General features: G+C 50.8%; 2 protein-coding genes across 3 annotated transcripts in view; one reads left to right on the top strand and one right to left on the bottom strand.

The window, feature by feature from the left end:
- The window catches only part of AMFR (autocrine motility factor receptor), a 33,942-nt gene extending 25,547 nt beyond the window's left edge, over positions 1-8,395 (top strand). The window contains exons 12-14 of the mRNA XM_076349385.1: positions 224-307; positions 5,117-5,301; positions 6,803-8,395. Of these exons, the coding sequence (XP_076205500.1) occupies positions 224-307; positions 5,117-5,301; positions 6,803-6,953 (420 nt within the window). The 3' untranslated portion in view covers positions 6,954-8,395. The remainder of the gene's footprint in view (positions 1-223; positions 308-5,116; positions 5,302-6,802) is intronic.
- Positions 8,396-10,735: 2,340 nt separating this feature from the next.
- The window catches only part of GNAO1 (G protein subunit alpha o1), a 149,182-nt gene continuing 133,125 nt past the window's right edge, over positions 10,736-26,792 (bottom strand). The window contains exons 7-8 of one of the 2 annotated variants that reach the window (XM_076349383.1): positions 14,705-14,858; positions 10,736-12,829 (exon numbers count right to left, since the gene is read on the bottom strand). In XM_076349383.1, coding sequence (XP_076205498.1) covers positions 12,642-12,829; positions 14,705-14,858 — 342 coding nt within the window. In that variant the 3' untranslated portion in view covers positions 10,736-12,641. Of the gene's footprint in view, positions 12,830-14,704; positions 14,859-17,913; positions 25,144-26,792 lie in introns of those variants that run through there. The other variant, XM_076349384.1, reaches the window with a different exon arrangement.

Below are 26,792 nucleotides of genomic sequence, written 5' to 3'. Positions count from 1 at the left end.
CTGGTTCTGTGCACATCAGATAGTACTGTTATCTGGAGTCTGCGTGTGGGGAAGCACAGAGAATTCTCTTTCAACACAGTGCATTCTGTTTATTGCTAGCATAACCTGTTTCTAAATTGAACATAACACATGGCGTTGCAGAGGGCAGAGTTTGAATGTGTTCAGAGAACTCATTTTTGTTTTGCCATTTCACTGTATTAAACCCATGATGTTTGCATTTCAGCGTGCAGATAGCATTAGACCTGCATTGAACAGTTCTGTGGAACGGCACAGTACTGATCAGGAGGACACTGAAACTGTCACCCAGGTAATTTGGCATAAAAATGGGCAAAAAGCACAATTAGAAGCTGCATGGACAGATAAGTGCATTTGGTTCCATACCAGGTCAGGCTGGTGGCAGCCCCCCCTTGCATTTCACGCCAGAACTAAAGCTGTCAGGCAACTGAAGTGAGACTTCAGCATGGTGCTCCTGTAAAGAATTATCTGTGTGCTTTTCTTTTTCCTCCTTGAAGGAAAATGCTCTCAGGTGATAGAAAGAACAGAAAAAGTTGATGTGTCTGTTCACGTCTGGTCAGGCCCACGCCCATCTGTGGAATATGAAGAGCAGGATGCTTTGCTCTTCCCCTTCCTCTTCCCGTTCCCATTCTGTACTTCTCCAGACACTTCCCTTAAAATTAGTAGTATTTCTCTTCTGGGTATAAGAATTCTTTTGTGTTCTGGAGGAAGCACTTGGAGACATGGGGAGCTTCAGCGTGAATGGAGTGGGATACAAACAGGACCGAGAGATAACAGCCCTTTTACATATAAAGCACAATAATGGGTTTTGCTGTTCTTCACTAAGGGCTTTATTAAGCAGCATGTGCTAGCTGAAATGTGGCAGGAAGAAAAAAAATTAGCCTGCGAATAGAATAAGGCCTCATTCCACTTTTGTTTTCCCTGACTGTAGTAGCAAAACCGTGAGGGTTTCTGTTTTATCAACCTCCCTTTCTGCTGGCTTAGAAAGAGAGTGAATTTGTGAGGTGTGTGACTTTCTGGCTCTGCAGCCTTGAATGACCTAAATACCCAACCTGTTACTCACCTGAAATTGAACTGTGGCAGTTCCCTCATTAGCAGGTTGTAAGACAGAAAAAACTTGCCTTTGGTTTGATACTGCAGTTGAGGCTGAAGGAGAGGTGGTGGGGATCGGTACGGGTGTTTGGTAAGGGCCTGGGGCAGGAGGTGCCGAACTGCAGGAATGAAAATCTTGATCTGGGTCTAGCAACTCTTTTGTTACTTTTTGGGTTAACTTGAAGGTTTTGGTGGCATTTTCCCTGTTCTTTGTGAGTAAAACCTTACTTTCTCCAAATGGTATCTAACTAGTTTTCCTTAGCTTGGTACTGGCTTCAAATCCCGCTTTGAATGATTGTGTTGCTGTTCACCTTCCTTCCTTCCCGTCTGGTGCTACCCGTGTCTCTGTCCTTCCTTCTACAGAACTTGAAAAACCTGGGAGTGGTGTTCATACGTCATGTCACTAAGCACGTGCTCTCTAATAGCGACGTCTTCTTGCTTTGAATTACAGCTAAGCGCTTTGCTCAAACGATGTGTTTTAGTTGGAGCGAATGGCGGTTTGGGTGGAGAATGTATTTTTGTTTTGTAGAATAGCACAGCGACAGCCTGGAGATACGTGACCAGTCGCGGATCTCCCGCAGCTGAGAGGGGCTGCCGGTGGCTGTGTGTGTGGGACGAACTGGTGGCCTCTGCGCAGGTTTTCCTGCACAGATATCCACAGTAATTATCCACAGATACTTATTGTGCCAAATGGGATTCATAGGCCCAGGCTGAAGTGGGAGACTGAGACTGCCGTGCACTGAGAGAAGCCTGCTGCTGGGTAGCCGTGGAAGCTCCGGTTGCTGCTGTTCTCCTCCTGCCTCGTAAATGCTTTGTGCATTTAGTGTTAACCTAGGCTGGCTTCAAACAAGCTGATCGCTCTTGTTACGTAGCCACGGAGATCTAGCTAGGAGTCAAGCTTGCTTACCTCCTTGCTATTGATAGTATTTCTGTTGTGGAGAGAAGACTTGGGAGCCTAGGGGCGTCCTTCCTCCAGGAAACTCCCGTCGCTTTTGTGTCTCTTTGATTTTGATTTCAGTTTTTAACTGAGTACGTGGCGTATTGTAGACGTTGTCTGTCTCCTTGCCAGAAGAATATGTTGCTGTAGGCTGTCAAACTCTTGTCGGTGTGGAAAGGTCTAGCAGCAAACAAGCTACTTCAGCAGGTTGCGCTTGATTTTTAAGAAGCTTTTTAAATGCAGGTGGGAAGGGACATAAGAAGCCATCATCATCTTCTCTGGGTGAGACTTGAATTTCCAAATACTGGATAGATGTAACTTCACACTTTATGACACAGTCCCTGAGAGAAACCATGGCAACTCTAGTTGCTTGGTGCTGCAGCCTCAGAGTAAGTTTTACAAGCTTTCCATCTCTTTTCTTCTTTTTTTAAATCAACATACCCACTGAGCATCTTTGTAGATCTCCAACGGCAAGTGGCAGACCCATTGGAGTTCTGTTTGTTGGAAGTAACACTTCTTAGGGGAGCTAACATGCTCAAATAAAAGCACCCTTCTTCATGAGTAGCGTTGGTTTTCCTCTGTGCTATATGTCATATTATGACTTAATTCTATCTCGAATTCAAAGGTCTTAGGATAGAGATAATGACTGATTTTCCCCCCCCACACACACAATGTAGCTTATGGTTTTGGGGTGTCAGTGCTGACACAACGGAAGGGTAGTTGAGAGACATCTCTGAGCACCATCATGGTATAAATCGTGTTAAAGGTTTGTGAGATAACGCTCTAAACATGGACAGCGTCTAACAGTCCTGGCCCCTACGCTCAGTAAGGTGCTGTGCGCATCCTCTTCTCCAGTTGTGCGTTGAAATGCTAATGCTCCCAGCAGCGCGCGTAATGCTCTACACCCTCGCTCTCCATCCCTATCCTACTTGCCCTCCCTCCCCTCTTTTCTGACTCTGCTGTTACTCCCTTCGAGAACAGACCCCTGAGCAGCTATAGCTGCTTTCTGCAAGCTTGTATTTTCATGTGCTAAAATGTATTTAAAGATTATCCTTTAACATTGTTTGTGTGTTTGTTTATCTGTTTCTGCAATCCTGGGTGGAGATTGGGTAGGACTGCTCAGACCTAACTAGTAAGCTGTTGTTACAAAGCTGAAGGTTGCCTGGTGCAGCTCTTGCTCCCCCCCGCCGCACCGAGAATCCAGTTTATTGTCATTGCTTAAGTCCTTGGTGACACTAGAGACACTTCTGAGGCATCCCATGGCTTTCATGAAACTAATTCTTTTTTTCTTGCAGCCTGAAGGGGGAGTAGTTTCTGTAGCATACAGGTTTCTGCATCTGAGATCTGCTGCCATACTGAGGCTTGTCATAACCTTTACTGCAATTAGTTTTGATATTTTTGTCTCTAAAACCGCCTCGGTAACCACTCTTGCGCTGAGATATAGGAACGGGCTCTGGGTATTGATTTTTGCATCTTTGTAACGTTACGGGGGGAAAAAAAAAAGCTTAGGTGAGCTAGCTTGCATCTTCTGATACAAACGGCCCCGGGGGGTGGTGGTGGTGGAGTTATCTTGTCTGAACATCAACCCGAATGAGTGCCCTCCTCGCTGCTTTACCCAGCAGAGCTTCCCTTTTCCCTGTCCGCCTGCGTGGTAATCGGAAGCAGCAGTCAGGTTGCTCCGTACCTGTTCTTCTGGGTCTGCCGAGGTTGTCCTGGCCCTGGGTAAAATCCGTGAGATCGTTCTGTGGAGCGCTCGCTTCCTCCTCTCGGATGTGGCATTGCTTTGAGGCAGCCCAACGGTACCCCAGCGCGTTATCCCAGCGCGTTAGTGTGTGAGGTACGGGGAGCCCTTCCCCAGCACACTGGAATTTACGGGTTTTGCTGAAATAGGCTGAAGATGGGCTTGTGTTTGAGGTTGCAGTGTTCGTACTGCTCTGGCTTGGGCCCTGGCTTTCCCGCTTGGTTCACCTAGTTGATGGGAAGTGACATTTGTCTTGGTTTTCGCTCTCTGAAGGCGTTGCGTCGGGGAGATGGCATTACCGGTACGTCTCCAGGGCTTTGGAATGACTCAGCTTGTTTTGCACATCAGCTGCTGAAACCTGCGCGTTGCACGCTGTAACGCTGCCGAGTCCGGGCTTATGGGACCTGGGCAGCGGTCCCCCTGCCGTGCCTGCGCCACCGGCTCTCGAGGCTCCTGCGGCCCAAACTAGGCGGTAGGAGCTGATTTGGCTAATACCTCTCCGATGCATCCTACTTGTTTGAGTAATCCTCTGGGATACCAAATGATGGCTAAACCCTTAAGCTCAAACCCGTAAGCAATTGAGGTGATTTGTTTCTTGACGCGACTATGCTTAGTGACATCTTGCTTTTCCATCGCGGAGCTGATCTGATGGTATCCGACAGGATGTCATCAGGATACGCTGTTTCACCTATGCTCGTTCACCAGCGTCATCACTTATCAGCTCAATTTCCACGTTAGTGTTGTCGGGCGGCTGTCAGGGGTGAAGAGGTACTATGTGCGGGGCTGGCAGCTTCCTTCATTGATGCGCCGTGCTTGGGACAGTTGCCAGCCTTGCTCCGGCAGCCCGAATACAGGATAATTTGGGTGCTGCAGAACCCGGTGAACTGAAGCCTCATAAATTCCCTTCTCAAGCACACGTCCTCTTTGCAAATATATTTGCTACTCTTTCCTCGGTATATGGATTTCAGCTTTTGAAACTCTTTGCTGTTGCACTGCTTGTCAAGTCAGCTGCAAAATCTGACTATTTCAGATGCCCCATTTTCATAGAGCATTAATTGTGAGTAATTAATGTGTGAGATTACTTTCAAACATGGCATAAAAGATACAGCGTTCTAGAATACAGGCTCTTTGAAGTTGTTTTGAAATAGCTCTGTTCTGTATTTTAGCTGGGGTTTTCAAAGGAGCCCAAGGGAATTGGGTACAGCAGGTGAGAGTCTAGTTTCTTCCAATGCCTCAGAAGATGACGGTTCTTTGTAGCTTGTTGATTTGATGCAAAGAAGCCCTGTTAGCAAATTTTGCAAAGACTTACGACTCTCTTCCTTTTCTCTTAGACTGAGAGAGTGCCACTTGAGCTCAACTCAAGACTGGAAGAAATGGTGGAATTCAGCGAAATGGAAGCGGAGCCTAGTGAAGCAGAAGATTTTGAGGCCAGGGGAAGTCGCTTTTCAAAGTCAGCTGATGAAAGGCAGCGTATGTTGGTTCAGCGGAAGGAGGACTTGTTGCAGCAAGCTCGAAAGTATGTTCCTTCCTAAAACACCAGCCTGGCCACTCGGTTGTAGTCCCCCAGAATGGGTTTCAAATGAATTATGGCCACTGAGAGCCTGGGTTGATGCAAAAAGTAGTAAGAGGAACGAATGCAGCTGCTACGGCAGGCTCAGGATGCTGTTTAAGACAACCGGCGCTGATAAACCCAACTCTAAAGTAGCGTCACGTGTCCCAATGTGTACACAGCTTCCTAAGCGGTTGTTCCAAAGCTCTTTGAAATCAGGGGATGATTTCTCCAGCTTCAGTGGGCGTTAGTTTGAGCCTATAATAAGTGGGAACACATTACTTGTGCCGAGTCCTCTAGTAATCTTCGGCTTGCCTCCTGGCATAAGTGTCAGCCCACGCTGCGTGTGCTGTCGCAGCTGAAATTACTGTCGGGCACCGCTCTTCCCAAATACAGAGCCAGCGCCTTACGCACGAAGCAGCACAAGGGTTGACAGGTGGCCACTGACCACTAAAGCACGCCAGAGGACCAGCAAGTCAACACCCCTGAAGAGAGAGTGACGAACTTTGTTTCTTTCAGCCCCACTAGTAATAGGCGTCATAGGCAGAATTGTAAATTTTTTCACCTGCGTTCCAGTCGTGTCGGTGAACTTTGCTAGCACCCGGTTGCTGATTAAAGAGAGAAGGAAAAGTGCCTTAGTGGTGTAGAGAAAACTCTTCAGCGTTTGTAACAAATGGTGTCCCTTCCTTTGTGTCGCAGGGAGACCGCTGAAGGGGTCTACAAAAACTACATTAGTTACGCGTCCTGCGGTGTTATCAGGCTACCCACCATTTTTCCCGCCCTGAAATGCCTTCATAGAAATAACTGGGGCTATGACACCTTTTAAGAGTTCGTCTGTAACGAGGCTTGCTCCTAGAATAATTTTTCCTTTATGTTTGCAAAATGTCATTTACGGAGACAAAGTATTTTTGACTTACCGGTTCCCTTCCTGTGTTGAAGAGCTGTGGAATTGCAAACTACTGTATTTTGTCACTAAGTGTAGAAATTCATTGGGATGTCAACTCTGGCAGCTGCTTCCTTGTGCTTTTGCCTTACCTTACGCTTCGCGGCCCTAGTGCCCCCTCTGCCAAAGGCTTACTCATCATCGGGGCGTGACTTCTTGTGGTGGGCCCTGCCAGCTTCTTAGAAGTGGTGGAGTAACGGGGACAGAGAGATTCGGTGCCTGACCTGCGGTCTCAGTGAATTGCTCTGAGTTAAGAGTGGAGCCCCCGCCTTTAGAACTGGCTCCCTCCCACGGGCCCGAGGATCTTGCACAAAAGCGAAGAGCTTCTGCAAAGTCTCCTGTAGGTTATACAGGCTTTTTTTTTTTTTTTGAGTACATAGCTTGTGTGTGCTTTTATCAAGGTATTTTCCTGCTTTCAGCGTGCCTTGCACCCTCCGTTACTTTGTGGCCGTACCGGTGAAGTATTTTCCAGAGCCAAAATGAGGTGGGCTCTGCTCACCCGTCTTTTCCTTTTTCCTCTTGCAGGCGTTATTTAAACAAAACCTCCGATGAGGAGTTGACCACGGAGAAGCCTTCTCCCCCGCCTGAGGGAGCATCTGCCGATCCCGTCACCCTGCGTCGCAGGACGCTCGCAGCCGCCGCCGAACGGAGACTTCAGATGCAGCAAAACTCTTAGCGCTCGTTGCCCCTCCTTCCTCCTCCTCGTGAGCAATGTTGAATAAATACATTAAATACAAAAAAAAAAAACACCCTGCGCTTTCTGTACCAGCAGGAAGGTGTCTCTTCAGAGTTCAGCTAGCTGTGCTGCCGAGTGAGCTGGCTGCCTCTCTGCTGTATAAAGCATGTGGTCTAATAATGTTTGGACAGCTGACAAATTAACCTTTTTTGTAATATTTTCTATGTGACGTTGATCCCTTCCACAAACAAAAGGCAATTTCTAAACCACGGGCATGATTTCTGCAGCTAGCGTGAGGTATTAGGCTGGCTGCACGGCAGAGACTGGGGAAAGCGTGTTCCGAATTAGCAGCTTGTGGGTGCAGGTCGCGGAGGGCGCTGGCATGTTCGGCTCGAGATCAGGGACTGTTATTCCAAGAGGGAAGAAAGCTTAGAAATTTGCAGCGAACCCAGCGTTAGATGAGCAGGCGCCCACTCTTCAGTCCCTGTTCGTGTCGACAGCGAAGGGCGTTACGTAGGCCGGCTGGAAGGGCTGGGGTAGCGTCGCTGGAAAGTCAGTTCTTAGACTGGATGGAAACTGCCTGGCTACGTAACGCAGAAAAAAACAAATTCATGAATTGCGCAGCGAAGCACCAATTCGCATCGATTCCAGCATAAAATAGTTTGTTTACCGTTGCTGGGCCCTTCTGCCCTGGCAGATGCCTGGCGCCGTTCGCTCCCCAGGGCTGCGTTGTTTTTCCTTTGCCTTTTATGGCCAGAAACAAGCGAGAGACTGAGGGGAATCAAGTGAAGAAGAGGGGGCGCGAGGCGAGGTTACAGCCCCCGCAGTTCAGTGTTACCATAAGCCAAGGGAGTACGATAGAAAAACCTGCCTGTTCTGGACTCCAGAGCAACGCGGACGGGACTTCACGGAGAGCGCTCCGGTATCTTGCTTTTTATGTCCTTTTTTTTTTTTTTTAACCCCACAGCTTCACCGTGAGTTTATGCAGAAAGACTGGGGGAATTGGGGCAGCTGGACCTTGGGCTGGCTGCAGCCCGACCTGCTGACCTCCGGTTTTTCTAAAGAACTTTTGACACGAGATCCACTTGGAGCCGCCGACGCTAGCTTGCATAGTTGTATTTTACATGGCAGTGACTTAATTTTTAAACTTCTGAAGAGTGAGTTCTGGCATCACTGTCCTTTAGAAGGAGCCCAGTATTATCTAGAATTGTTGGTAACTTTTTTTACTGTTGGTTTTTAGGACATTTGAAGGTGAATTTAATGAGAGGAGTTGCATCGATGTTTAGGTGAAAATAATTTATTTCAATAAAACTCTTTGGGAAGCCTTACCTTGCAATGCTATTAGTAAACTTCCAAGAATTTTTTTGAGATCTTTGGTTTTGCTCAGAGCACAGCTGTTTTGTTTTTATTGTTAAAAAAAAATAAAACAAAAATAAAATCTTGGTCAGTGTTGGAACTTGTTTGGAAATGTCTGTGACTTCTGCCGTTCCTGGTGCGTGCTCGGTTTGTAAATGTAGCACCTGCACTTCGGTCCCCTTCGGCTCCCCCTTTCTGTCGCGGTGAAGGGGGGCACAGCCGCCCACCGCCGGGCTCAGGAACGGTTTCCCAAGCCTCGGGTTGCAGAGCTGTAACTGCTACTGGAATTCGGTTGTGCCGTGAACATGGAAACGGAAGAGAAACAGCGTCTCGAGGGGCTGTAAAAATAAAGTGGGGTTTTGAACTGTCTGGCAGCAGACGGAAGGGATGAGAGCTGTTGTACGCATGAACGGTGCGGAGTTTGGGTCTTTATTCGAGTGGCAGAGTCGAGGTACCTCTGGGAGTGCAGTCGGGAGGGGAGAAAACAGCGCAGAAAGCCTCCCCGGGGGGTCCGGGTTTCCTTGAGTTCCTCCTCCTCGCTGCATTTCTGGGAGATTTTGTACCTGATGATGCAAAATGACCCCAGCTTCATCTCGGCGGAGGGGATGCCTGCAGCCAGGACAGGTTTTGACCTAGCTTTGGGCTTGCAAGATCTCCACCACCTTGGCATGTCCTCTCCCAGCCTGCCCACCTTCCCGGGGAGGGAGAGCTGTGCCCTGGAGGGGTTTCCTTCCCCCTCCTCAAACACGGAAGGTGAAGAGCCTCCAGTTCCCTGGGGATTAGCTGGGCAGCAGTGGTGCACAAACCACCTCCGCCTGCTTCTGGTGCTCCGTGAGCTGTGCAGCGTCTTGGCCACCCCAAATTTCACCACTAAAAAAAAAAATAAACATTAAAAAAAATCAATCCCTGATTTCTTATGTTCGTGCTGGCCCGGAAAGGTGCTGGTAAAGCAGCTCTTCTTGGCCACCCCGCCTCTCTCTGCATGCTGAGGGACCCTGCTGTGGAATCCGGTCCTTCGCCCAGCAGCAGATCCGTGGGGAGGGAGAAGATGCCGTGAGCCTGTCCTGGATCAACCCCCCTTGCCCAAGATCCTGCAATTGCTCAGGCTGCAATAGAGATGAGAGAAGGGGCTGCCCGGCTTGCGTGGGTGGAGGGAGGCTCCTGGAACTAAACCTGGGAGGGGTGGGGATGTTTCAGAGACTCTCGGGCTATTCTTTCCGGCTTTCTCTCCCCCTCTTGTTGGGTTCCTGACCTTTTCCCGGCAGCTCTTCCCTTTGCTCCCTGGGGAGCGGGCCCTGGCCAGCCGCTGGATGGCATCCTCGCCCGCGGCGCCGTCGCAAAATGACCCGCTTCAGCAACGAAGGGCTGGTTTGTGCGGAGGAGCACGCGGAGCAGCGGTGGCCTCTCGGCTGGCTCCGCTTCCCTGGAAAGGGCGGCCATCCGAGGAGAGGCCTGACTGACTTCCCCGGTGCCAACACGAGCTACTTCTGGATCGCCGTAAACAGCAGGAGCTTGAAGAAACCACCCTGGCCAGGAGGTGCTGCTGCGTGAAGGAGCAGCTTTTCCAACCCGGTTCCCTTGCGCGGGCCGGGTGTGTGTGACGTTCGAGGGGCGGCCTGCAGTAAAGCCGAGGTGGGGGGGTCCTGGCTGCTTGGGTGACCTTCCCTACGGCTCCTTCACCGGGTTTGCTGATGGGCGGCGGGGTCCCGCGGGGTTTGGAAGCGTTCCTGCGGCTCGGGAAGGGACGGCGAGCGCGGTGCCGAGAAACCGGCCCGGTCCCAGGCTGCACCGGAGCCGCGCCAAGGGGCAACTGGCTCCCGAGCGTCCCACCTGCGATCACGGCGCCCGACGCCGGCACGCGCAGGAGCCGGGGGACCCGGGATGAAGGAGAATGCAAAAAAAACCCCCACATTGTGGAAAAAAAACCCCGAACTGCGAGAAAAACCCAAACTGTGGAAAAAAAACCCCCAAACCCCAACCAACCAAACCCCGAGTTGCTCCTGCAGCAGGGAGAAAATCTCAACTTGCTTGGAGAACCTTCCTCTATATCTTAGGGGGAAAAAGCCGCATGTTGTGGGGTTTCCGACGTTGCTGCAAAACGAAGGACTCACCCTGCTGACTGCCCCTGCATTCCCAAAAGAAATAAAAATATTTTCTTGCTTGGGGAGTTTTTTGGGGGGGATTTATGCTCCCGGTGATGGTCTGAAGCAACCTGAGCCATCCGGAAGGGCTTCCACGCACCACCTTCCCCAGATTTACACCCAGTTCTTAGCTCAGCCCCTCCTGCCTGTGCTACCAGCAGCAAACCCCCCCCCCCCCCAAAATGTGATTTTTAGTATTTTTTTCTTCCTTCCTCCCTTGGGAAGGAGGCAGGCAGGCGCGGGGGGAAAGAAGCAGGCGGAGGCGCGGGAGCGGAGAGCCCGGGGTACAGACAAACATTCTCTTTATTGAGCTACACATGAATTTTTCCATTAGTCAGAGAAAGAGATTGGCAGTGTGTAATATATCACAGAAACCTCACTGATTGGTAATAGAAAGGCTTAGAAAGACCTGGCGCTTTATATATATATATATATAATATTTTTTTTTTTTTTTAGTTTCCTCTTTATTTATTCATTTTCTTTTAAACAGGTGTGACTGCTCTTCTTCAGCAAAGGTAACTCGTAAAAGTGAAACCGTGAAGACGTCTGGTTACTAACCAAAGTAGAAATGACGAAGGATTGGTCATGAAAACAGTGGCGTCAATGTAAACACTACATTCGATTTTTGTTTTTTTTTTTTTAATTATTTTTTGTGTTTTTGTGTGTGTTTTTTAAAATTTTTAAATTATTTTCATTCTTGCCTTTTTTTCAAGTTTGTTTTTTAAGTTTTTTTTCTTTTTTTTTCCTTTTTTTTTTTTTTTTTTCAGCACAAACATCCCCACATGAGAGAGAAAAAACACCATTCACTAAAAGGGAGGGAGGGAGGGAGGGCTGGGGCGGGGGGAGAAAAAAGCAGCACAAAAAAGCATTCACTGGAAAGAGTTAAAAATGAATAAAAACCAAACAAAAACAAAACAAAAAACCCCCCTAAACAAACAAAAAATAAGGTAAAATAAAGTATATGTATACGTAGCCCCCTCCCCGCCGCCCCCCACGGGCCCCGCAGGAGGGGCGAGGGGAGAAGCCTGGCGTGGCCCAGCTGTGCTTTTGGACGGGAACCAGGGGGTTGTTAAACCAGGAGGGAGCGAAAACTGGGGCAAAACCCCCGCCGGCTCCCGGCGAGCGGGGGGCTCCGGCCTACAGCGGGGCGGGAATTCAAACAACTCTCACCCCAAAAAACCCCCAAACCCCGGAGAGGGGGCGGCAGGAGGACGCTCCCACCGCAGCCTTCCTTCCCGCAACGGCCGGGGTGGGGAATGGGAAAAAATCTTCTCGCTGCTGTGGCCGTTTCCCTCTCTAGCTGCGGCACACGGCCCCGGGGCGGGGGGGGGAAGTTTCCCATTTTTTCCCCTCCTTTTTTAAAAAAAAAAAAAAAAAAAAAAAAAAGTATTTTTTAGTTTCTCGAGGCAGCGGCTCGCCCGGGCTGGGGGTGGCGGCAGGGCCGGGGTCAGGCGGGGGCAGCCCGGCCTTCCCCACGCTGGAAATAAAAATAATTAATAGTAATAATAATAGTAATAATAAGCCAACCCACAATAATTAACAATAATAATTCAAAACTAAAACCCCACGGTCAAATAACTCATGGGAGGAGAGGCCCCCCGGCACAAGAGCACCGGCATGGCCACGGCGGGGGCACGGGCAGGATCCGGCCCCGCTTTTGCCGTGGGGTGACCCCGGGAGACGCCCCTTCACCCCCCTCTGCCCCCGGCCGGGTACCGGCGCCCTGCGGGGGGGGGGGGGGAGCCCGGGAGCTGCCGGGGTGGTGGGGCTGGGCAGAGCCCCCCCAGGCCCCAGGGTTGCCCCCCCAAGCTGTGACACCGGGGGACGGTGCGAGGGAGGGCTGGAACCTGCCAGGGGGATGGGGTCTGCCCACAGCTCCTTCAGACAAACTAAAAAGGTGGGTGTGGATTTTCTTTTTAATATATATATATACGTATATATATAATTATTCCTTATGCCTTTTTATTTACCAACTTGCATGATTATGATTACGATTTTTTTTTTTCTCTCATTCAATCTGTTTTTTTTTTTCATTTTGTTTCGCTTTTTTTTTTTTCCCCGCGCGCGCGTGCGTTTGTGTGTGTCTGTGTGTGGTCGCCTTGGGTTTGTTTTTATTTTTTTTATTTGTTTTGTTTCTTTTCCCTCCTGGTGCCGGGACCGCCACCAAAGAAGTCGCTTTGCGCGGCGGGGGTCAGTACAAGCCGCAGCCCCGCAGGTTGTTGGCAATGATGATGTCGGTGACGGCGTCAAATACCACCTGGATGTTGTTCGTGTCTGTGGCGCACGTCATGTGGCAGTAAATCTCCTTGTTGGGGGAGCGGTTTTTGCTTTCGAATTGTGCTTGGATGTAGGCGGCCGCGTCCTCGTAGGTGTTGGGACCTGTGGGCAGAGGCGGGGGGGACAGAGCGGGGGGTGTCAGGGCTGCGGGCCGTCACCCTCCCGCCGCGCACCCGGCCCCTCGCTGCCTGCAAAGTGCTTTATTTCTAAAAAAAACAGGCAAAACCTACTTATTTTCCATTTTTTCCCCCCAATTCACCCCTCAGCAGGGTCCGTTTACCCCTTCCCCCCCCCCCATCTCCCTCCTTTCCCCCCCCACCTGCCCTTTTCCACCCCATCTGCCCCATTCCCCCCCCGGGGAAGGGCAGCAGCCCCCAGCTGCACCCAGCCGGGCCATGCTGTGCCAGAGGGATGCACCTGTGCCAGAGGGATGCTCCTCCCGGCATCACCGGTGAGTCCCCGTGGAGCGTCCCGCAGCACCCATCCCAAGGGAGCGTGTGTGTGTGTGGGGGGAGAAAGGCTGGGGGGCTTGGTGGCCGCCAGGCAGGCAGGGGGATGGATGGCTGGGAGGGCTGGTGGCCACTCCGTCACCCATGGGTGCTGGCCGTGTCCCCTTAGCGGGGCTGAGCCCCTCTGTGTGCCGTCGGGCTGGGCGGGGGTCTCGCCCCAGGCTTTGGGATGGGCGAGGGGGATGCAGTGGGGCAGGAGCCCCTCGGAGATGCACCGTCGCCTGCTTGGTCAGTGGACCAGGGGACTTTTTTTGCCTTTTGTAAGGCAGGCTGGAGAGGGGCCAGATGTTTGAGCCAAAAAATGTGCATTTTTTGCGTTAAGCTGCTTACGGCAGCAAGAGTGGCTGCGCACGGCCCCTCGCGGGAAACCACAAAGCCTGAATTACGCCCCTGAAATCGCCTTTGCAGGAGCTGCTATTATCTGGAGATTTATTTTCCTTTTCCAGCCCGCCGGTTCCCCTCCTTCCCGATGCGGCAGGTGGCTGAAGGAGAGGGGAGGTGGCCCGGTGCCACCGGCCTGTCCCTCTCCCCGGGGTAGCCGGGATGTGCTGTACAACTCCATGCAGGATAGTTTGGGATGTCCCACCAGGTGGCTGGGGAAGAAAGTACTGCTGCTTTCATGATGGAGAAGCCTAAAAACCTCCGGTGGAAATGCCGGTGTGCTTATGCCACAGGGGAATGGGTGCTGTCTTGATGGGGGACCTCCTTGTCCCCAGGGTCCGGTGTCCAGGGGGCGTGTGCTCTGGATGAAATAACTCAGGGACATTCAAGTATCTGTAGGAAATGCTGGAGCCCCTGAATCGGAACCATTTTTTCTTTTCCCTTAGAAAATTCGGAACGGACATCTGTTCTTACCCCATTTTCTTGGTTCTTGTTCTTTTCCCTAAGCCACGTTGGTTTCACTTAAAAAGGTGTGATTCTCGTGTGGTTTCACAGATTTCTGCTGTAAAGGGGCTCTTTCCTTCCCCAACTGTACCCTGCGCAAAGGCACTCCTGGGAGGATGCAAACTAGAGATGCAGCTTGGAGGACCGTGTGTCTTGGCTCCTCTAGCAGGAGCTTCTCAGGAACCGTCAGCAAACAGGATGGCTCGAGTGGGGGGCAGTCGGCTCTCACCAAGGCTTCTCCTTTCCACGGCCCCCTGTGGCCAGACTCGTTAAAGCTTGTCTGCATTCATCTTGACCATCATCTTGACCATCATCTTGACCATCTCTGTCCCATTGGCCGGTCGTGCACCTTTGCCGCAAGAACTGACCGCGTGCAGGACATGACCCCACCCCAAGAGCAGGCTGATGGAGCTGCACCACGGCTCTTGAAGGTGGGCAGTGCTTTTGCCCACCCTCCCCCCGTAAAGGCGCCCTGTCCCCTCCGTCCCCCTGCCCCCCTCTGGGGTGGGACGCAGCCCCCCAGCCTGGCCGGCGCGGTGGTGGGCGTCACGCTGGGCTCCGCCGCGTCAGCCCCGGCACGTACCTGTGTATTCAGGGAAGCAGATGGTCAGAGGTGATTTCTTGATCTTCTCGGCAAATAGGTCTTTCTTGTTGAGGAAGAGAATGATGGAGGTATCGATGAAGAATTTGTTGTTACAGATGGAGTCGAAGAGCATGAGAGATTCGTGCATGCGGTTCTGCAACAGGGAGGATGGAGGGAGGAGAGGGGAGAGAGAAAGGCAAAGAGAAAGAGAGAGTTAGAGGAGAGGAGAACACTTTCCTGAATTGAAATGCTTAGAAAGTAAAAAAAAAAAACCTCTAAAATGAGACAGTGGTAAATGTGAGATGGCTACAAAGGCGGGGGAGACAGGGTGTTGCTCTCCTCCCAGGCTGGAGGTTGCAGCTGATCCTCCGCTGCCTCCCTGCAGAGCCTCTCTGCTCTAGCAGGGCTGACACCTGAAGCTTCAAGGAAGAGCAGAACCCCCCCTCATTTCCTCGTCACCTGCATAAACTGAGGAGTTGGAAAAGGGGGCTGCAGCTTTCTGGTCTTGCCTGCATCTCTTCAGGGGCTGGGCACCCCTGAGGCATCACTTGCAGAGCCTAAAGGATGGACAGATGGTGCCAGCCAGCAGCCGGGACACACTGGGCAGGGGGACTGGGATGGAGGGAGTTTTGGCCATCTCAGGGTGGTCTTATGGACCCGCCTGGAAGGGTACTTGTGCCGAGCGGCACCGTTGTGGCAAGACCAGTGCCGAGGGATTGCCCGGAGGCTGGGGCAGCTCCTGTCCCAGCTGGGCCCTTGCGCCCCTGGAGAAGTCTTCAGCCTGTCTTTGAAGATGCCACGGTGGTGGCTGGGTCACTGCTAAGAAATCCCAGTGCCGCTGCATGGAGGAAACCAACGCAGGTGCCTCTGCCAGCCCACCTCGCAGCTCTCCTGAGCGCGCCGGGCTCGCGGGCTGCTCCAGGGAGACTTTAGGCATGGAAGAGTTTTAGTAGGAGCATAAATAGAAGCGAATCTCTAAAGGCTGTAATTTTTTAAAATTAATTGTCCTTTCACATGTGGACAAAAGCCATTTTTCCCCATGCTACAGAAGTTGTTATCAGAAAGGAGTGGAGAGTGGACAGAAGGACAGGAGAAGGAGGAGGAGGTGAGGTTGTCCTGCGCCGAATCAGCTGTCGCAGGGCACCGTCAAGCAGAGTATCCTCAGTGCTTCACTCGAGTGGCTGCGGGGTGTCTGTGCGGGCAGGCGCACGCACTCGCCATTACTGTGAAGGTGCCGCTGGACTGGACAGATAGAGCTCTCAAAAAATTTTCTCCATCATTAACTTGCTCTTAAAATAAACCGAAAGCTGTTCCCTGCTGCTCCACCGACAACTTTAGGAGACATTTTAGGCAGTCCGTGCACCTTTTTCATTGCTGATACCCACCTGGTTGACTACTCGAACTTGCAAAGCTTCTGGTTCAAAACCAGGGCTTAGTGAAGCCCAAAGCTGCTGGCCCTGCCATGCCCCTCTTGGGGCCGAGCCCCCCGAGCCCTGGCTCGGCCGCCTGCCGCTCGCACGGGGACACCCAGCTATTTGGAAAAGCCTTGCGTGACGCTGAGAGCAGCAGAGACGTGCTCCGGGCAGCAAGGGTGCTCGGCAGCCCGTGGGGAAGCCCTCCTGCAGCAAACATCCCCCCAGAGCCCCTTTTTTCTGGAGGTGCAGCAAGGGGGGGCTTTGGACTTGCCAAAGATCCACGAGAACACACGTGTTTCCTAATGAATTGATGACCCAATTACACATTTTGGAGTTTTCCATGAATGTTTTATTAGTGAGTCATTTTATTAGCTACACTTCAACTGTAGCTTTTGCATGCAAAATTTAGCAGATGTCTGATTGCATCTTGAAAGGCTTTGAGATTACACTGTTGGTTCCTTGACAAAGAGTAGCTAGGCATGCCAAGCAGTCGCTTTCCAAAGCTTCGGGACCTCATTTGATCCTTATCTTTTATTTTTTAAAAAAAGCTTTATTCATGGGGAAAACAGAAACTGCCAGAGAAGGACATGGCTCCTCTTGACTTGTGGCTGTTCCAAAAATGCCAGCGTCTTGAGAGTTTCATGGAACGTATCTGGGTGGTTTCTTTCCTTGTTGTCCCATATATGTATTGTATTTAAATAAAAGACTGATGGTGGTGGTGGAGGAGCAGCAGAAACAAAGCACGTGCCCGGGGGAATGAAAATCACAAGCGCAAGGAAAATAACCCTGGTGACTTCTGAGCCCTGGACATCCGTGAGGGCATCCTGGAGGAAATCTTTAAAAATCCCCAATACAAATACACAAAGAAAAATCCTTTCCCTCTCAGCCATTAGTTTTCCTCGGAGCCGGCCCGTAGTTCTGTCTGCTCTGCAGGATGGGACATATGGGGATACGTGTCCGAGGATGGGTCCAGCTGAAGTTACATCACTGGAAATTGGTGAAGTCAATAGGAGTAACGGTTAATTTTCCTTTGCTGAGGTTTATGGAAAATTTTCCTCTTGGTTTCTTCAAGTTCTTTGCTTCTATTTCATGTCCCAAATAATGGAAGATCTTTGGTTTAAACATAAAAGAACAAACTGGCCCAAGTGTTGTTTTAAAGGGAGGGAGAGGTGCTCCAAGTACTGCAAGGAGGAAAAAAGCACCATTTATTGAATGGGACCAGAAACGGCTCTTCTGCCGCTGTGCTGGCCAGGCTCGCGCAAAGAGACGGCGGAAGAGCAGTGCAAAGCTTGCTACTTGTAACAGATTTGCAACCGAAGTATTGGAGGAAGCAAGGGGGCAGCAGGTACGCTCTGCCCCGCCGACGCCTGCGCTGAGCATCGCCACCGATGGGTGCCCAAAGGGCAGCTGGACGCGGACAGACGGACGCCAGCACGGGGTCTGGCAGGGCCGGAGGAAAAGCATGGATGGTCTGACATAGATACGCGGGGGCAAGGGACTTCAGGAGGGGAAGAGTAATTTCAAGAAGCCAAGGAACAAACAGAAACCACAGTAAAGTTGTTCCACTTAAAAACAAAGGAAAAAAAAATTCCCACCAAATACTTACATTAAATTAAATAGCTTTTGGTTATATCCTTTTCAAATTCCTTATTTCCAGGTGAATGAGGCTGTGGCAGACGACTGACAGCGCAGGCGCGTGTCGTACACGTGTGTGTACGGAGCAGACGTAGGGTAAATAATGGGCTTGAGAAGCTCAGTGAGCTCAAGGGAGACACAAAAAAACCCTCTCACACTAGAAAAGAGCTGGCACTTTATTAACATTTTGTAACTAATAAATACATTACCGACAGCCAATAAATTATTACAATAACTAATGCTCTATTAAACCAATGGACAGTCACTTTTCGTACAAAATTACAGTTAATACAGTTTGGGCCATCAAACATGCAGGAGAAACGATTCAGCGGGAAACCAGCAAAAGGAAAATCATGGTGGCCTCCGGCGATCCTTCGGGAAGAAATGTGGTGGGGAGCGGGGAGCCCAGAGGCAGGGTGATGGTCACTGTTCCCTTGTCGAGCTGAAGGGGGGGAAAGGGAGGTGGGGGAACAGGGCTGAGGATGTTAAATTAGGGACTGGGCTATTTAACGTGGAAACGGCTGGTCTTTAAACAACCCTATTTGCTTGCCCAGCGCCACCGGGTTGCTCCAGCACTGGAAAAGCTGGTGAGACCCAGGCAATGCTGAGAATTGTGTCGTTACCCGCTATGATCTGCTCTCCGCACCTGGAGCAGGGGGTTTAGACCCGGAGCCGCTTGCCTGCGCTACAGGACAGTCAGGATTTGGTCTCGACATTAATTTCCAAGACACTGGGCAGGAGAGGGGCCGGGGCAGTGAGCGTCGGGCCGGCTCCCAGCCCTCCACCTCCTCCCCGGGTCTCTCCTCCCCATGCCTGCTGCACCTGATGCCTGTGGAGACCTGAGCTGCCCTCTCTGGGAGATGAAGATGTTTTTGCCCTATCTCCAATCCAGCTCCCTCCCTTCTCCCTCTGCCTGCAGGGTGCCAGCCGGGAGGCTTTGGTCCTCCTCTTATTAACGCATCAGTGTTTAAGGGTCATACTTGCTCGTGTTCGCTAGCTAGCCTTCGCAGCACAAATAAAGATCTCACAGGCTGCTGGTTTGGTCACAGCGGTCCTGTGAGAAGTCACTTTCCATAGCCACATTCTCAGCATAATGTCTTATATAGGTCACACACCTGTATCTGTCAGCATCCATCACCTCGTGTCATTGCAGGAGCTCAGAAATGATAACGTACACTCAAGTCTCAGGGTGCTTTGGGAGAGTGTTTCTGTCTGCTCTCTCCTCCGGGGAGGTAAAGGCGAGACCATGGTCCACTCTTTTGTGCCACCCAGACCATGTCTCTGCTTTGTTGTGCGTGTGTTGGGGATGCAAGTGTGTGATGGGTTTGGGTAGTTCAGGATGACGCTCAGTAGCACCATCTCTACTGACCTTGACGCTTCTGGTGTCAGACTGTTAACGAGTGTTTTAGTCTCCTTGGAAATGGTTGTGGAGTTTTTGGTCGTAAGCCTGAAGACAAACCTGGCCCATGACAAAGACACAAACACACTAGTACTAAGCTTCTCTAATCGACTTGACAAACGGTCAGCCTCGTTCCCAGGAACTCAACAACAAATGTCTCCCTGGCTCCAGTGGGAGATTTTTTGGCCACAAAATATTCGGACACATTGCACAGGCTCACAGTGCAGGATTGGTCCCTTTTACAGCATCAACTGCACAATCCCCCATGGGGGATGTCTGCCGCCCCACGTTGAACCCCGCGCCTTGTCGAGCTGCACAGCGAGGGGCTGCCCGACGCTTAACACAGCAGCGACTGGGCACACCGGGATGTTTTGGCAAAAGGACATCTTCTATGTCCCATCCTGACCTCTTGGAGATTGCATTCCTGGCCTAAGAACAAAGTCTGTTCCCTTGCCGGCAAGCACTGGGCTCGTGCCACAATAGATTAAAACCACCAGGTACGTTTTAATGTACATCACAGTATAGACTGCTCTCATTAATACATTTAGTGTCCTGTAAAGCAAAATCACATCTACCAAGGAGGCACGGCAGCCTCCCCTCCGTGGAGGGACAGGCTGGCCAGCCATCCAGGAAAGCTGGCTGAAGGCAAGAAGCTAATTCTCGTACAAAACTCCTGAGAGAGATTTAGTTGGAAGAATTTCTGGGAGGGCGGTGGTGGGAAGCCGACTGACCCCTCGCTAGACCCGGCTGGGGCCCCGCGGGAGGGCAGGGGCAGGAGGGACAGTCCGGTGCTAGCAGACGGAGGGGCCAGATGGCCTCGCCGAGTGGTCCCGCTGCCCTGCCGCTTGGCTGGGCTCCTCCGGCCATATGTAAAAACAAGAGCGTGAACTCTATTTGCTAAAGAAAAAACTGGCCTTTGAAGTATGTGGCTGTATTTTAACGTGTGCTTTCCCAGTGCGTGCTTATTGCTAGTTCTCCTAACGAGCCCAGCTACTGCATCCTCCCAAGGAGCACGGTGCTCTGCAGCTTAACCCTGCAGCCTCATCTACAGGCTCATTTCAAGGCTTTCCTTCTACAGGTTTCTCTATTTCATTGAAATTGTTGTTTAAATAAAGGAGCTATTGGCATTTTTTTGTCTCACGGCTCCACACACCTGACCCTCTCATGGGTTGCCCATGGAGCAAGCTGGGGGGGGCTTCCTTCTTTCTTTTTGCTGCTGTTTGAAGCTCATCGTGAGTTGCTAACGCTGCTTTCAACGCGACGCCCCTTGGATGCTGCTGCTGGACAAGTGACCTGAGTCATTAAAAACCTCCTGCATCCCAAAAAGGGCATCTTTTGCAAATTCCCACATCAGCTTTGAAGGGCAGCAGGGTGTATACGTAGCTGTTTCAATTCTGTGAATCACTGTGCTTTTAAAATACGTCCCCCATGCCCCAGTATGATTTCTGTTGCATCTCTACCAGCTGCAACATCCCTGCTATGTGGTGACTGCAAATTCAACACAGCTCGGGGCCTCTGAGGGTCTGGATTCAGAGCGCTGCAATTGCAAAGCGCAAAGGGCTTTTGAGAGCGGGTGATGCATTTCAAGGTCTTCTTTTTAGGTAATTGCTGCAAGGATTGCTGGTGTTTAGAAAAAGCACAGGGCAAAAGATTGCCTGCAGAAGGCACATCTGTCAGAAAAGGCTTGGGAGGATGCAGAAAGCCAGCGGTGAGTAAGGCTTTGGCAGGCGTTCTGGAGACAAAAATCTAAACAAGGCCATCAAGCGGGAGAAATAGTAATGTTTAACACTGGAAGCATTTCATCTTCCAAATGCCATTTCCAGCCTTTGTCATTGAATCCTCACGACACTCGTGTGAGGGAGGGAATGCCAGCAGCAGCAGCTGAAATGAAGCTTTAGACATACAATATGCCAAAGAAAATGAAAAGAAAAGGCTCCGTCTGTCAACATTTCCTCCTCTTTTTCTCCCTTTTCTCCCTGTGGAGCACCAGCCGTTGATCATCACCAACGTGCTGGGGAACCGGCTGGAGCTGCGGAGAGGCTTGGGGCGGGAGGGGGTTTGGACCTCCCAGCCGGCACGGCACGGCACGGGTTGCCTGAATCCAGCCCAGAGTGTGGCACAAGCAAACCGAGCCGGCACCAGTGACTCAGCTGCATTCAGTAGAGTTTGGGGTTGAGTTAATTTAAATTGTCTTTACAAAAATATTCCTGTACGCTTTATGCTGGGAACTCCTGAAGCCTTGGCTTGGTGCTGCCTTCACTGGGAGCAGCTTCTGTTACTTATTCGCTCAGATAAAATGTCACCCACAGCAAGGGGTGGGAACAGAAAACCTCCAAACTTCTAGTGCTGCTGATCAAATCCTTCTAAAGCAGCTTAATAAAGACCTGCCTCGCTGCCAGCGCAAGTCATGAGTGCACCACTGCACACAACTCTGGAGCTTCACTGTGGGTCTAGTCGTTATGTACACTTTACGTACCAAATGTAACCAACATTCAGCTTTTCAGCCCTTCCTTTGACACTCAACGCACATTTGAACACTAGCTGTTACTGGTGGGACTTGGTCACCTGCATGGGACAAGCTCCAGGAGCATCCCCGTCCCTCTGCATCCCGCCAGCTAATTCGTGCCCCCTCTGTGGCAGAAGCACCATCCCATTGCCATCATGCACTGTCTTGAAAAGCAAAGTGAGGGACTGGACTAATTCAATGACCTTGGACAGCAGCCCAACTTTCACCTGGAGTAAAATGACCTCTGAGATCAGCAGAGGGTATGCAAGCAGAAAGCTTGGCTTGGGGTCGAGGGGAAGTTTGGTGAGGGTGGATCCGAGTCCTGCATATTTATTTTTCGTATCGCCTATTTATGCACTGGACTCCTCTTCCTGCAAAAACAAACAGGTTGGTTGCATTTTACTGTCATCCCCTTGGCTTTAGTCTCCAGGGACTAGAGCTCAACACGCACATAAATCTTTTCAGGGTTGGGTTATGCAGCTGGTCCCTTCCAAGGAACCAGAGAACTAGGCAGGTGCTTCCCACTGAAAATCCTTTCTTTGGAAATCCTTCCCATTAACTCTGAAAATCCTAAGCTAAACCAAATACAATTAAATGCACAGGCCTTGTGGTCAGCGTTCCTTTGGTTTACAGTTGTACAGCAGAGTGTGCCAGCATTAAATGGAGCTGGGAGAGGGGCTGGGACCTGGGAAAACAAGACATGTGAGTGGGATGTGGTGTGAGGAGCAAAGAGGGGCTCCTGGCTTTGCTGGCCGGCCAGCTCTTCGTGGGAGCTGATGCCACCGGAGGTATTTTAAGGCTGAGATGGTGAAGAGAAAGGTGGGTACTTCCTTGGGCCAGAGCAGGGGAGGCAGAGACCTGGCGTTATTGCTGTTAGTGTCCAGCAGAGCAGCAGTGGGTCCGCACTGTACAATACTAAATACAGCTTTATAATTTAACGCTATCTAGGGGGTTACTGACACAGCTGCCAACCAAGCTGGGCTGTGAGCTGGTTAGATGGGCGAGAGCCACCTTGTTCTCCTCCGCAGGCCTCCCTGTTTGCCGCGTGGTGCTCCCGCTTGCAGCCCTGGCTGGGGTTTTGTTATGGATGTCCCACAACGCCATCCCAGCAGAGCGCAACCTCCCATGGGGACTCTCCTCCGCCTCCCAGGTGCCCTTCTCTTCCCGTCCTCTCTGCTGCCTCAACCTGCCTCATCTCCCTTCTGCAACTTCTGTCCCAAACTGCCCCCCCACCAAACCTCCCTCACCGGTCCTCTCTGTCCCATGCCACCGTACCTGCTCCTTTCCCTGCTTCCCCTTGCCTTTGGGCTATGCTGCTTTGGGCTGCTCTCACACCATCTCTCCTAGACGGGCACAGTGAGAAAAGAGATATTGTTCCTCTCAGGCATGGCACTAGAGAAAACTCAGACCTCCTGAGACCTGAAAGACATGCCTAGCCCGGGCTCTCAAGAGAGGACAGCTGAACTTGTGGCTGGCCTGGAAAGGCTCACGTTTTCCAGGATCATGGACTTTTCAGAGAGGCAAAGAAGAGGCAGGGATCAGTGTTGCCTACCTGCCCCCTGGTGCCATGCCGAGTGGGACCTCGGAGGTGGCTGTCTCAGCCAGACACCAAACAAGCTTTCGGGGTGGACTTCTAAGGGTCCCTCCATGCTCCCAGAGGTGACACCCCACCTCACACTCCACTCTGCCTTCACCCCAACGGCACCCAGAGCTCTTGGTGATGGCAGATGGATGGCCACACGTACCCCAGCCCAGCTGTGTTTTTTCCTCCACTCTGTGCCCGCACATTTTGCTGTGCTGGGTGCTACCCTTGCCCTTTCCACACCTCTCCCCCTGCCCTTCCTTCCTTCATTCCCTCTCTTCCTTGCACTTTTCCTTCCTATTCCATCACTTGGCTCAAATCAGCTCCCTGAGCCTTCCCTCGCCACTACATGGCCAGTATAAACCATCCCTCTCGCTTTAGATACTGGTAAAGAGATGCCCTGACTGGAGACAGCAAACCTGGAGCTGTTTCTCCTGGACGCCCAGGCAGGAGATGACACAGGCAAGCTACCTGCTTCTGCTCGGCCGAGGAGGCTCAGAGTGCAAGGTCGGGCTTCTCAAGGGTATTTAGATGCCCAAGGTGCGATAAAGAGCCGCAAGGCTCCTGCACACCTCGCTGTCACCCAAGCGTGGTGAGGTTTCCCAAAGCACCTCTCTGCATTTCAGGTACTCAAAGGTCAAACTGCCTACAAGAAGCCAGGGCTAAATATTTTTGGTGCACCCCAGCGTTTCAGGGCTGAAGTTTGGAAAGAGACGCTGCGTGTTCGCAGGAGCGTCGGTTGTGCTGAAATCACTTAGGCTGGGAGGTGCTTTGGGAAAGGTCGCTGGGTACTCAGGCCGGCATCCTCGCCAGGATGCCCCCGTGCACGGGGTCCCCAGCAGCACACCATCCCCAGGGCATCCTTGCTGCCTACGCTCCAGGGGTCCGAGCCCACCTGCCACCGCCCCGCTCAGCCCAGCCGCCCCGTGGCATCCAGAGAAGCGCCTCAGAAACGGGTTACTGAAACCACTAGACATATTTTAACATTAATTTTGAAAAACTTGAGGTAAAACTGTTACCAGTAACGAATGCTTTTAGACAAGGCTTAGTAGGTTTTGTTACTGTGTCCCTCTTACTCAGACACCAGCAGAACTCAATATGGCTGTTTTACTTGTTCAAATAGCTGGCTGGAAAAAAGGATAATATACAAATCCGAGCTGCGGCGGCTGCGTTCAATACCGGCCCCTCCAGCTTTAGGGTAGGAACTGGAGCTGTAAGGTACCCTCAAAATGATCATGTTGTATCTAGCACTGCCCAAAGGAATAGTGTTTAAAAAAAAAAGATAAATAACCAGGAGAATTAAAAATATCCCTTAATTTCAAGGAAAAAAAAGTTTCGGTTCCAAACTACACTGTTGCTGACCAGTATTTTAAGGCTTTGATTTTTTTCTTTTTTTTAAACTGAAGAATTTTTGTCTTTTGGCAGTTGAAATGCACTTTGTGGGAAATGCGTTAGCTCCCTCTACAGTGCTGTGAATTGGAACGGAGGAGTAGAACGAGGCAGCAAGGGAATGAACCAAAAATAAACCAAAATAAAATAAAACGGGGCTGGGGAAAGCAGAACTTCCTGCAAAGTTTTCTGGGGCAGGAGGAGGGATTTACGTATTTCTTCCTCATCATCTTCTGAGGAAGAAAAAAAAGAAAGAGAGAGGACCTGCCCGCGGGGCCGGAGGATGCTCCTGGCGGGCACGAGGAGAGGAGGGGAGGAGAGCGCTTTAGTAGAGTCCACATCCCCGCAGGTTGTTGGCGATGATGACATCCGTGACGGCGTCGAAGACGAACTGGATGTTGTTGGTGTCGGTGGCGCAGGTGATGTGTGTGTAGATCTCCTTGTTGGGGGACTTGTTCTTGCTCTCGTACTGAGCCTGGATGTAAGCCACCGCCTCCGTAAAAGAGTTGGGGCCTATAAGAGAGCCGAGACGAAAGGAAAAAGAGTGGGTTAAAGCGATCCCGTAACCCTAACTCCGTAGGGTGCCTGCAAGCGCCCCATTGTAGGGACATGGGGAGCTCGTATGGGGCTGCTGCAACCCAGCCGCCCCATCTCCATCTCAGGGATGGGCACTATTACCAGCCAGGATTGCTGCAAGGGAGGAGATGCTCTCCGACTGTCAGCTCAGCTGTATTTTTATTCTGAGTTGCTGTTTATAGAGATGAAATGGAAGAGGGAGCTGAGTGTTAAACAGGCTATGATGGGAAAACCAGAAGAAATTCCACATAATGCTGACAAAAAAGAGAAAAAACCTGCCAGGAATGCGGTAAGTGCTTGACCTGGTGCAAAGGCCTAGCTTTTTTTCCTTTTTTAGATTTTTTGATTAAAGTTTCACCTTTTGATGGAAAAGAGGAGCTAGAATGTCCATGAATTGAGGGCAGTATTGGTAACTGTGCCCTCCTTTCCCTGAATCACTGACATGAAAAGATCCAGCCTCTGGGTTTTTTCTCAAACAAAACACGAAAAAGCTAATACAAAATGTCTCTCTTTTTGATAAATTAGGATCACAGCACCCTCTGCTAGAGCTGTGGCTAAAATCGCGCCACGAGGAGTTTCTTGTTTTGATATACAGAGATGTCTGTGCCAAACCTTATTAACCATCAGGTTTTGTGTTAAAAAAGCTTAAGAGCAGTCACGCAAAAGAGCAGATCCTTTCTCATCTGGCCAGCCTTGACATTGCTCACACACAGAGCTCCACTCGGGTACCTGCTGAGGTCTGATAAACTCGGTTTCTCTGGCTGGCCTGGAGTGCGGCCCTCCAGCACGGCTGGGTGCTGCCGAGTGCCAGTGTCCCCTGAGCCCCGGAGGGCTTGACATTGGTAACACTGCTAATGCTTTTGGATCCCTCTCCCTCCATGATGCTTTACCGATGGGAAATGTTGCTTCCTGCTAGAGAGAAGCTTACTTGGGCCTGAGATTTGCTGTGGTTGAAGGCAGCTGATCTGGAAAATCTCTTGCACTTACATGTACGTGCATTGCTAGTTGAAGACACAAGCTCATGAAGACCATGCGACTTGAGAATATGCTTGAAGTAAGACAAGCAAAATGTTTGCCGGGAGCAGGTTCTTGCATGAAGACCTGTGTAAAGAATTTGGGAACAGTTCCACACGCTGTGCACCACCAGGAGGGCATTTTATGAGGGGGATGTTCATTGTTCAAAGGCACGAGGATTTAGATGCCGGATTCCTTCTGGGAGAGCAGGGAATCACTGATGCCAGCTTGGTTTAAAACACACCCTGGATTCTGCTGCTGCTTTGCTAAGTATTGTGGATTAATTAAAAGCATGAGTGAATTAAGGGGATCGAAACAGTCAGTGCTCCAGCATACAGCAAGCAAATTTGCGGATGCAGTCTTCTAATAATTCTCTGTCAGCAGAACTAATGGACATCAGAAACTTCATTTTATTAAAAGCATTTTGTGGAACCTACTTGTGATGTTGAAAGTCCACTTGTTTGATCATCATTAGGCTTTCATCAAATAATTCTTTTTAACTCCAGGGCAACTTTCTAGTAATGCTGCTTTTTCACAAGGCCACAAGGGCTTCATACTCTGAGCTGTGGTCA

The sequence above is a fragment of the Aptenodytes patagonicus genome, chromosome 11 (assembly GCF_965638725.1).
Source record: "Aptenodytes patagonicus chromosome 11, bAptPat1.pri.cur, whole genome shotgun sequence".
NCBI classification, from domain to species: domain Eukaryota; kingdom Metazoa; phylum Chordata; class Aves; order Sphenisciformes; family Spheniscidae; genus Aptenodytes; species Aptenodytes patagonicus.
The sequence above is the reverse complement of the archived record's forward strand: the minus strand, read 5'-3'. Positions and strand labels throughout refer to the sequence as shown.